The 11,582-nt window shown below is 59.4% G+C and overlaps 1 protein-coding gene across 1 annotated transcript; it reads right to left on the reverse strand.

The window, feature by feature from the left end:
- Positions 1 to 2,315: 2,315 nt before the first annotated feature.
- FKBP1A (FKBP prolyl isomerase 1A) lies at positions 2,316 to 10,960 on the reverse strand. Its single transcript, XM_005491227.3, has 5 exons — positions 10,806 to 10,960; positions 10,652 to 10,699; positions 4,894 to 5,006; positions 4,063 to 4,215; positions 2,316 to 3,066 (listed from the first exon to the last, which is right to left on the reverse strand). Exons 1-4 carry the CDS (start codon positions 10,927 to 10,929, stop codon positions 4,087 to 4,089), a joined length of 414 nt encoding a protein of 137 aa, XP_005491284.1. The 5' UTR covers positions 10,930 to 10,960; the 3' UTR covers positions 2,316 to 3,066; positions 4,063 to 4,086.
- Positions 10,961 to 11,582: the final 622 nt, after the last annotated feature.

The raw sequence follows: 11,582 nt of genomic DNA on the forward strand, positions 1-11,582 counted from the left end.
GTCCCCCTGCCCCACTGCATCCCCTCTCCTGTCACCCCCACCACGTGGCTTGCCCCCCCCGACTGGGACCCCCCCCATTATCCTTCCTGGGCTCCCCAGGCCCTGCTGGGGGTGCAGGGGGTCCCCTCTGTGATTCCCTGCGTGGGTGGTGGCTCCTGCTGACACCTCTCTGCCCTGGCGCATGGGGCTGACGCGGCCGTGCCCGCGATGCCGTGTCCCACACCCTTCCCCACGTCACCTGGGACACGTGCCAGCCGTGGGAGTCCCATGCTGCAGGTGGAGAAACTGAGCCAGCACAGAGCTCAGCTGGGGTGCCCGTGGCATCCTGCTGCCGTGGGCCATCGCCATGTCACCTGGGGATCCAGCCCTCCAGCAGTGACATTCTGCTGTTGGCATTGAGGGTGCCATGGGCCACCGTGTCCCCAGGGGCGCTGAGGGCGCTTGGGCAGGCCTGGACCTGGTGGCACCAGCCCAGAGCTCCCTGGCACGGGGTCAGTCCCACTGTGGAGCCGCAGCCAGGCACGTCCCAGCTCCCTGTGCCTCCGCTCCAGCGTGCCAGGCCAGGAGGAAGTGTTTTATTTACTGCTGGTATTTTTAGCTGGATCGCGCCCAGCTGCCTTGACCAGCCCAGGACAAGAACAGTGCCAGTGGCAGGGAGAGTCCTACACAGACAGGGAGGATTGTTTCCTGGAGTCTGTTCACTTCCTAAACCCTCATCCCCACAAAACCACAGCTGTGGGGACTCACACCCCACCTGCGCTCATGGATGCTTCCGGAGCTGAGCAGAAGCTGAGGGCCCAAGGGCAGGGGGCTTCCCTCAGCCTCCCCCCTGCCCTGGCTTAGCCCCAGCCAGAAGCCATGGCACTGCCTGGCATTGGTTAATAATTAAAGCAAAAAGCTTTGCAGGAAGAGAAACACAAACTGGCCTCAAGCTTCCAGCCAGAAACGGCCACAGCAAAGGACAGAGCAGGGCGCTGGTGCCCCACAAGCTCCTGTTCTGCTTAACTGAGCTGCAGTTAAGGGCAGTGCTCATTCCTGCAGGGCCCTGTGCAGGCACCAGTGCTCCTGGATGGATCCCAATGGCTGAGCTGCTCCTGCCCCAGGGCCACTGCTCCCTCCAGGACACATTACACACAAACTGCTTGGCAGCTGGGACAGACTGTTATTGATCATGGCTGTGTTATCAGTTGTGGCACACTGATCAAAGGTTGTCAGCAGAGGAACCAGGCACTGGCCCTGAGCAGGTCCTACACACACAACACCCACAGGGCAGCAGCAAAGCCCAAAGCAGGTGATGTGCTGTGTCCCAGCTGCCATGTCCAGCTTCCAAAAAGCACTGAAATAAATCCAGAAAGGTGCAAGGAAAGGCTTCCCTGGAGCTGCAAGGACCATGAGAACATGCACCCATCTATCCAGTCCAGGTTGAGTCACAGCCACAAGGGCATGAGGCCGTGAAGGCAATGCTGAATAGGTTATGGTGAGGCAATTAATTATGCAAATTCCAGCAGGCCACCATCACCTCCCCACAGAGCACAGGAGCCCCAGGCACCCTATTGTGCTCCCCAGCACCTGAGCCTGACACCAAGGCACAGCAACACAACCCTGGCACAGCACTGCCTGAGCCTGGCACTGCACCCTGCGACCCTGCCACAGCACCCAAAGCACCCTGTGAGCCTGGCACAGCACCCTGTGACCCCAGCACAGCACCCAAAGCACCCTGTGAGCCTGGCACAGCACCCAAAGCCCCCATGAGTCTGGCACAGCACCCAAAGCACCCTGTGAGCCTGGCACTGCACCCTGCAATCCTGGCACAGCACCCAAAGCCCCCATGAGCCTGGCACAGCACCCAAAGCACCCCGTGAGCCTGGCACACTGCACCCTGTGACTCTGGCACAGCACCCAAAGCACCCCATGAGCCTGGCACAGCACCCCACAAGCCCAGAGCACCCCACACAGCACCCCCTGAGCCCAGCCCAGCCCAGCCCCTGCTGTGCTGAGCGACAGACGAGCGAGGGAAGAACCTCAGGACACAGGGCTGAGAAAAGCCAGCATAAAGCGTTTTTATTGCGATAATAAACTGGATACCTTTGTGCGGCGGAGAAGGAAGTGACTGGTGGGAATTTCTGTTACCAAGGGACTGGGCAGGGCAGAGGGAGGGGCACAGGGGACAGCTATGCGTCCTGTGAGACCAGGCAAGCAGCGATGACCAGCATCAGGTGGCAGGAGAGAATGGGCAGGTGTGCTCAGAGCAGGACAGCGGGGGGCTGATGGTTCCTTTTCATGGGGAAGGAGGAGGAGAGAGGCGTTTTTGTTGAGTTGAGCCCCCACCACCTCCCCTGCAGACAGCACCTTCCCTTTGTCCAGTTTTTCTTTTTCTTTAAAGAAAGCTCCATGCTACAGGATTTTCGGGGTGTGGTGGAGCTCTGGTGGAAACCCAACTCCCTAAATCCAAAAATGATCTGGAGGGGAAGGCAGGCCCACCATGAGATGGCAGGGTGAAGCAGGGGCAGGGCAGCCCTCCTTTCCAGAGCAAACCCACAAGGCCTGCAGTGGTGCTCCCCAGGGAGCAGGGAAAGGCCAGGCTCCCTCGCTGTCCCACTCCAGGCAGAATTCCTATAAACAATCCTAGTGCTACCTTGCTCTCTGCATCCCTTCAGCCTCAACAACCTCACTCTGCTATGGCTTTTGCAGCAGCAGCAATTTCTGGTTTGGAAACACCATAAATCTGCACCAAAACAAGTAACTAACAGGATTCCTTTTGTTCAAATGACTCCTATCTAAGGTCAGCCCATCTGCGTGCTACTGGGAAAACGAAGTCTACACCTGGAACAAAAATAAGATTAAGAACTTGACCCAAAAAGAGTTGAGGTTTACGGTGTATAGTTTAAAAAGACATAAAAACACGATACAAGGAGGAAGAGTCAGACGCAAAGCTTAGTGACCAAAGGCATTCAATCAAGGTGTAAGGTTATACAATGAGTGTAGTGGACTATCAGGAAAAGCTCCGTACAAAGTCATGTGCACTCTTCTTGAAGCTGAGATTCTGGATTCCTCCATGTGCCAAACCTGTGTGGAGAGAGGAAAGGCAGTGTGACAGAGCTGCCTGCTGGACAGGGAGGGAATGTGCCAGGGCACAGCAACCTCCACACAAACCACACCAGGCCTCAGAGCAGCAGCCAAGCCTTGATCACAGGGGGGAGCACAGCCCCACCCTGCCCACACCATGGGGACCCCACAGCCCAGGGCAGAGCCCACAGGATCACAGAATGGGCTGGGTTGGAAGGGACCTTAAAAGACCCATCTTGTTTCAGCCTCCTGGCACAGGTAGGCACAGGCTACTAGTCTAGTTGTTCCAAGCCCTATGCAACCTGGCCTTGGACACTTCCAGGGATGGGGCAGCTGTAATTTCTCTGGACAGCCAGTGCCAGGGCTCCTCCAGCCACACAGGGAAGAATTTCTCCCTAATATGTAATAGTATCTAATGTACCCTTGCCCTCTGTCAGTGTGAAGCTGTTCTGCCTTGCCCTGTCACTTCAGGCCCTTGTGCAAAGTCCCTCTCCAGCTCTTTTGGAGCCCCTTTAGGCTCTGGAAGGTGCTCCAAGGTTTCCCCAGAGCTTTCTCCACTCCAGGCTGAGCAGCTCCAGCTCTCAGCCTGTCTCCATAGCAGAAGTGCTCCAACCTTTGTGTCATAGTCACTGCCTCCTGCCCACACCATCAGCCCCATGCCCTGGCAGCCTGAGAGGCAGGAGGAAGTGTGGCAACTGAGCCCCCTTGGTCCAACAACACTCAGAACCCAAGACACAAAGAACCAACGTGAACCTGCTCTGCCAGGCTGGGAACTTTGCATGTAGCACTGTAGTGATCAGAACCCCAGCTCACCAGACTCCCAAGAGCAACTTCTACCCACAGCCAGAGACCTGCCCTGTCCTCCTCATATTCCCCATGACTCCCCACTCCCCCCTTGCCTCCATCCCACCTGCCCACACTGCCCCAAGATCAAACACAGGGCCCTTGAGCTGTCCTCAATGCACACAGTCCCTGACAGAAGCTGCCCCTCCTTACCCGAGGACAGGGTGCTGGGATGGGTCATTCCAATTTCATGAGCTCCACGTCAAAAATTAGAGTGGCGTTTGGTGGGATGATTCCTGGGTGCCCAGTGGAGCCATAGGCATAATCTGGGGAGATGGTCATCTTTGCCCGCTGACCAACGCTCATCTGAGGCAGGGACAGAAACACAGGGATGTCAGGAGATGGGCACAACTGCCAGGGGAATGACAGAGGAGGGACACACACACCTGTCCCCTGTTTTCCCTACACTGGGCGGGTGTACAGACTCAAAGGAGAGGAACAGGAGGAATGTCAGAGGGAAAAGGTAGGCAGCACGGGCTGGAAAAGGAGCAGGGCTTGAGATGTCCTTCACACAAGGGAAGGCAGGGAATGCCAGGAAATTCCCTCCAGCCACCAGCACCCTTGTGCTGCCAGCACGGCACAGAGCAAGCAGTGTCACACGGGCAGAGCTGAAGCTGTGCTGTGCCCACAGCGTGGAATCACAGCCTGGAGCTGTGCTGTGCCCACCAGCCCTCCCTGTGCGTGGGCTCAGGAGCCCGGGAGGCCTGAGCGCTCCCGCCGTGCTCCTGCGGAGCAGAAATGTCACCGCTGAGTCACCGGCGTGCCGTAGGTGTTGCTGGGGCCTGGCCCGGCTCCATTGCTGCCAGCTGGCAGGTGGCACTGCAGAAGGTGATATTCACACCCACACCTCCCAGCGCTGAGGGGGTGGAACAGGGGAATAAAATAAAGAAATAATACAAGAGGGAACGAGCTGCATGCACACTGAGTGCTGCCCACGCCGCGGCTCCCAGCACGGGGAGCGCGAGGCAGAGGAGCTCCAGGCACCTGAGCGACGCCTTCCTCCCAGCCACGGATCACCTCCTGCTTGCCCATCACAAACTTGAACGGCTTGTTCCTGTCGCGGGAGGAATCAAACTTCTTCCCATCCTCCAGCATACCTGGGGAGACAGAGGGAGACGGTGATACAGGGACAGAGCCACGCACGCCAGCGTGAGATGCTGTGACCCGGCAGCCTGAGCAGGTGACAGGCACATGGCTCTGAGTCAAAGATGTGTCTCAGCTTGTCCTCCTTTTCCCTGGGAAACACCTGTACGGGAGGGGAAACCCCCGTGGCATCACCCATCCCAGGGCAGGGAAGGATGACACTTAACTGCTTCAGCCCAAAGAGAAGTGCTCCTCTGGGTCAGGACCAGGGACTGACATGGGAGCAGATGGATGGGGGAAGAAAATCTTGTCCATCTTGCAGGACCACCAACAGCCATTTATCATCAGACAGTAGGATCCGACCTTGTGCTTCCCATCCCACCAGCAAACACACCTCTCACTCACCAGGCTTCTATCTTCAGGCACCCAAAACACTGATGACACTCCAGTGCCCCATCTGGAGGCTGTGATTGGCCTCCAGCACTGCCTGTGCCCAGCTGATCTAAGCCAAATCCCTCCTGGACCCGGGAATGACAATGGGGAGAGGCAGCACCAAGTGCCTGGGGCAGCCCTCATTCCCCAGCACGGGCTGAGCCAGGCTGATATCCCCAGAGCTAAATATAACTCCCCAACATGAGCTAAGGAGGAATTTCCTCCCCTCCCTTGCTCCCTGCCTGACCTTCTTGGGGAATCTTGGAGCTGGCGCTGCCTTATAGGAGCAGTAACTCCACCAGTCAACTCCTGTAAGGCAGCTCCAGCTCTACATTAACACAGCCAGTGCCCTGTACAATAAACCCTGTGTGATAAGAGCACACTTAAACTCTCTTCCAAAACACTTCACTTCTCAAAACAGCCAGAAAATCCTGCTATCCTGACTGGAAACAGCTCTACAGTATTGAAAAACCAAACTTCCTCAGGATAGCACCGGGCAGATTGGCTTCCTTTTGCCAGGGCATGTATGCAAGGGAAATGTGTCTGTGAAAAAGATGGGATGGGGGAGCTCAGCCCCTGCTTGCACAGTGACCAGAGGGAATGGCACACAGGGATGGGGAATGCTGAATGCAAAGAAGGGAATGGGAAAAAATACATCACTTTTGCAGGGGCAACAAGCACCAAGACCTGTGGGCTCCTCTCAGGGAGCAGAATTAAGTTTTTAATTTAACAGACAGCAAAAATCCCTTGTCCAGTGTGTCAAGAATCAGCTCAGCCGGTCACGCTGCAGCCCCGGACTTTGGAATAGTAAATCTGGAGTTCTCTCATTTCCTCCTTCCAGGATAAACCTCTTGTTGCTGAACCTGCTTCCAGCCTGTCTGGCACTGCTCCTCGCTCCCGCCAGGCAGCAGGGACAGGGCAGCCCATGCTGGCTGGCACCAGCAGCACTGCCTGCCTGCGGCCCCAGCTGACCCCGGCTCCGAGCCCTCCAGGGCAGCACTGGGCCGAGGTGGGACAGAGAGGACAGCTCTGTGCCACCCTTCTCCCTGCACATCCACCAAGGAAAAACCTCAGGGGCCACACAGCACAACTCCCTGCTTGTCACAGCAAGCAGGGACTACTGGGCTGCTCCCAGGGCATCTGCAGCCTGCAGAAGTGCATCCCATTCGACATCCAGAGGCATCAGCAGCAGTGCAGGAGATGCTGCCAGCCTTGCACAGGAGCGGAAGGCACTGCCTGACTCCACTGCCAAGCTCACCTGTCCCAGTGCAGCCCCAGGAAGTGTTTCAGAGCTGCAGAGGAGAGGGACTGATGGACTATACTGGTTGCAGCAGCCTGAGGGATCAATCACTCAGCTCTCTCAAACCAGGATGGAGAAGGTCATATGTGGGAGCCTGGCCAAGCTCCCTCATGATGCCAGAGGGGAAAACAAAGAGGCTCCAATCCTTCGGAGACTGCATCCTCATCTCAGGCACTTCGTCTGCCCACAAGCCTCCTGGGAGACTTCTCCAGCCCTGAACAAGTATGAGCAACCATTTCCTCCTCCCTGCCATCCCTGAGCAAGGAGATAACGAGATCTTAAAGCTATTATGGAGGAAAAGCATCCTCTGGCAAAAGCAGTTACCGCAGCAGAGCCCAGGAGCAGCAGACAGCCCCTGACAGGGCTCTGTCCTTGTCACCCCCAGTCCTGCAGGAAGGGCAGAGCTCACACGAGTGGATTATGGAGACCCACAGCCCTGGCTTCCATCTGAGCCCCCACAGATCCCAGCTGGTCTATACAGACTCCAAGGGGTCTCAGGGAATCACAGTGAGGAAGAACAGAGAGCCCTACAGCTCAGCCATGGGATGGAGTGGGGGCTCTGGAGCACAGCCCCAGTGGGGCAGCATGGCCCTGCCAGGTCTCTGGCACACTTGGCAAGCAGGAGCTGGGAGACGCCGGCTGCAACGTGCGCCTTGGCTCGGGGCCCCCTGGGCGGGCAGAGGCGGCGGGGAGCTGCTGGAGCAGGCACAGTCAGCCCTGGCACAAACCTGCCGGGTCGGCTTCTGCGGGGGAGCCCCACCCGCACCTCCTCCATCCCCTCTCTCAGCACGGCCATGGCCCAGGGGCTCTGGCACAGAGCCAGCCACCAAGGAGAGGCAGGAAGAGACCAGAGCAGTGGGGCAGGCACCTCTGCTCCAGCTGGGACAGGATGGAAAACCCTTCCCAGAGGCCCTGGAATACCCAGCATGCTCCAAACCCCTGCTCAGGGCAGGGATGCCTGGATGAGGTTCAATCCTGCCTCCACCAGCACTCGCCATCACTCAAGCCCACCCCATTATCACCCACAGGTGGATGGGGAGAGGGCTCTGCCCACCATTCTTGAGGCCTGGCAGGCCAGAGGACTCCAGCACAGGCAGGGAAGGAGGTGCAGGAGATGTCACTGAGCTCCCACAGTTGCCACAACCCATGGACCGGCAGCTGGGGAGGAAACACCTCCTCACCACAGGATGTTCGCTGAGCAGTGCAAGAGCATTAAGGGCAGCACCCAGAGCAGCCAGGGGAGCACCACTGCCCCAGGGACTGTGCACAGGCTCAATGGGAGGAGAGCAGTCCCCTCAGTGCTATCCTGCCAGAGAAAGGCAGGTTCCTCCAGTATCCACCTCTGCTCCAAGCCCAACTCCCTCAGAGACCCCCCCATGCCACTCAGGCAAAGCTGTTTGGCCATTCTGTGTCAGACTTGTTCCTGTCCTGGCACTCCCCAGAATGACTACAGCCCCTCATTTCCCCTCCTGAAGTGCAGTGGGGTGCCCACAGTCTCCCCACACAGCTGGTCCCCCCTGGCACCAGCACTGCAGGACCCCCAGCTGCACAGCAGCCCCACTCTGCTCCCTGCTCTGACTCAGGGGGGCTTAGCTCTGTTGGCTCCAGTCCATACCCTCTGTTCCATTCCATGCCAGTTACTGCAAGCAAAGTGTGCTGAACACACTGGGCACATCAGGGAACTTGATTTAGTCCCTTTAAGAGCCCCATGTAGCAGATTTCACATCAAAGGCTCTTTTGGACACTCTGTGGCACAAGCTCGCCACAAAAAGACCCAAGATCTGGAAGGAAGGAGGGGGAAAAGGTTCAATTTCACCAGCTCCCCCTATACATTTCCATCTCTGCAACCCCAGCATAAGCAACTGGCATCTCCAAGGAGGTTGCTCTTCTCTCCACCCCTTTCCTCTGCACTGCCCTCCTGCACCAGGGCTGTCTGTCCATTCTGGGATGCTCTCAGCAGGGCCATGTCCCATGGAGCAGGAGCCTGGGCACAGGAAGAAGCAGCACCAGCTGCTGGCTGACCAAGCTGGCTCCTCATAATCCCTCCCCTTGGATCACTGTTTTTTTCCCCAAATGGTATTTACCCAAACCAGTGTGCATCCATAGCCCAGCACAGGGAGAGCTGCCTCCTGCACACCACAGCCTGGATCTCCCCAGCACTGGAGCAAAGGGCAGCTGGGGACAGAGCCAAGGCAGGCTCTGGAAGGAGTCCTGGAGCTCAGCACCTCCAGCACTGCACTCTGCCACCATCCCTGATGCTGCTCTGGGATCGGGAATGCTGCAGCCGGGCTGGGAATCAAAGGTTTGTAAGGTTTCCCATGAGCCAAGCCCCGCTCCCGTCTCTGGCAGAGCCGGCTGCAGGAACTGCGCTGCAGACGCAGGGAAATGGCATCAGGGCCTGGAGGTGTTTGATTCCTGCTGCCTGCCGAGGCAGGGGGGCAGGAGCTGCCTGCAGACGGAACGGAGGTGGGGATAAAGGACAAATGGAGACAATAACAACAACAAAAAAATAAAATAAAGGAAATTAGAGAACGTCTCCTAGGTGCAGCACATCACTGCTGCTGGGGAGGGTCCGTTGTGAGCAAGTCACCACGTAGCACTTCGCCTGAAGAGCCATGACGTGGGGACAGGATGCTAGTGACCCCCAAACAGCTCTGCCGGGGTGGGGGACAGGGCTGGGGAGAGCAGCCAAGCTCCAGCAGCGCCGCAGGAGGGGAGAGCCGGCACAGGGAGCCGGAGGGTTGGGAGTCGGAAGGGCTGGCAGGCAGCAGGACTGGCCCACCGGGAGCCACTTGACTGCCTGCCAGCCTCTCTTTGTTCTTCCACCGGCGGAGGAAACGGGGCGGCCGGGCAGACCAAGCTGCTTCCTCTCCCTGCTGACGAGGGAACGGGAAGGACGGGGGAGATGGAGGAGCAGCAGATGGGCTGGATGCCCGCCGAGCCCTCCCAGCAGGCCGGGCCCCATTCTGCAGAGAGGGGCAACCCCAGCCCCCCAAGGGGAGCAAGGGGAGGCGGGAAGTGCTGGGGCGGGAAGGGGAATTGGTTATTAGCAAAAACCGTCACAAATGAGTCATTAACTCGTTTTCACCACGCCGTTGAGCCAACGCTGTACAAAAGGCAGCCCAGGGGGACAAGAGCCCCCAACGTGATCCCCAAAGCATTTTTGGGGTCCAAAGATTGGTTTCTTTCCCCACCCAGCTTGCAGAAGATTGCTGGAGGACATGACCCTCCCTGGCTTTAGGGCAGCCTCTCATCAAAGCACTACCCCGACCACTCAACAGCGCCCTGGTTACCCGCACCCAAAAAACGCAAGGATGCGGGCCCCACGGATACCCCTGGTGTCACTCCACAAGGGAGAAGGGACTGGGGCAGGACTGGGGCGGAGGATTGCACTCCTGCAGGGAGCTGTGGCAGGAGGGACCTCTCTCTGAAGAAGCAGACCCCAAAGCTGCCGGGGGGTGACTCGTGGAGCCCATAAGGGCTCCGGGCCCGGCCTCCCCACAGCCCACGGGTCCCGGCTGCCCTGGGACCCCCGGGGCTCTACCCGGGGTGCCCCTGCCTGCGCCCCGGGTCCCTTCTGGGTCGTTCCCCGGTGCACCCCCACAAAGAAGGCTGGATACGCGTGGGTAAGGCTCCTCCATTGAAAAGGCTGCGGGAAAGACGGGGACAACGGGGCCTCCCCACGGCCACGGGGCGCCGACAGGACCTCCATCCCCCGCCGGGGCCTCATCCGCGCCCCCCGGGAAAGGCCCCCGAGGCGGCCCGGACCCCCCTCCTCCCCACGGAGCGCCGCGGCCCATGCGAGCCGCCGCGCCCGGGGTCCCTGCAGGCAGCCGGGGGCGGGGGGACCGGCAGGCCCCGCTCCCCCGGTGTCCGGGCCGGTGCGACCCTCCCGCCCCTCCGCTCCCGGGCTCGCCCCGCACTCACCCGTGTAGTGTACCACGCAGGTCTGGCCGCGCTTGGGGAACGTCCGCCCTGCGGGGAGACACGCGCCATCACCCCGCGGCACCGGCATCCGCACCGAGAGCCGCGGGGAGGGCAGGGAGAAGGGGTAGGGGGGAGCGGGCTCGCCGCGGCTCACCGTCGCCGGGGGCGATGGTCTCCACATGCACGCCCATGCCGGTGCCGGTGCCTCTCGCACCCGCAGCGCCCGCAGCCCGACGGAGGAGGGGCCGCGTGTGCGCAGCCGCGGCGGTCACCGCCATAGAGCCCGCCCGTCACTTCCATAGATCCCGCCCGACCTTCCATAGATCCCGCCCGGCGGTGCCGCCCTGGCCGCCGCCATCTTCCGCCCCCCCGCCCCGCCGCCATCTCGGCACCGCGCGGTTGCCGGGGGAACGCGGGCCCGGCCATGAGGGACCCTCCGGGCGCGGGGCCCTGCGCGCTTCGCCCCCGTATCGCCATTTCCAGCCCGCACAGCCGCGCCCGGAGGGTCCCTCATGCCTGCCCACCACAGAGTGAATGAGGTTGGAAAAGGCCTTTGAGATCATCGAGTCCAACCTCTGACCCAACACCACCATGTCAGCTACAGCAGGGCACTGAGCGCCATGTCCAGCCTTTCCTTGAACACCTCCAGGGACCGTGACTCCATCACTCTGGGCAGCCCATTCCAAAGTCTGATCACCCTTCTTGTGAAGGAATGTCACCTAATGTCCAGCCTAAACCTCACCTGTTCATCTTAAAACCATGTCCTCTCATCCTGCAGCCATGTGGGGGTCAGGCTCTGCTCCCAGGGAACAAGGGACAGAGCAAGAAAAAATGTCTCAAGTTGTGTCAGAGGAGGTTTAGATTGGATATTGAGGAAAGTTGGTTCAAAAGGATGATCAGACACTGACACAGGCTGTGCAGGGCAGTGGAG

Source organism: Zonotrichia albicollis, chromosome 17, assembly GCF_047830755.1.
Source record: "Zonotrichia albicollis isolate bZonAlb1 chromosome 17, bZonAlb1.hap1, whole genome shotgun sequence".
Classification (NCBI taxonomy): domain Eukaryota; kingdom Metazoa; phylum Chordata; class Aves; order Passeriformes; family Passerellidae; genus Zonotrichia; species Zonotrichia albicollis.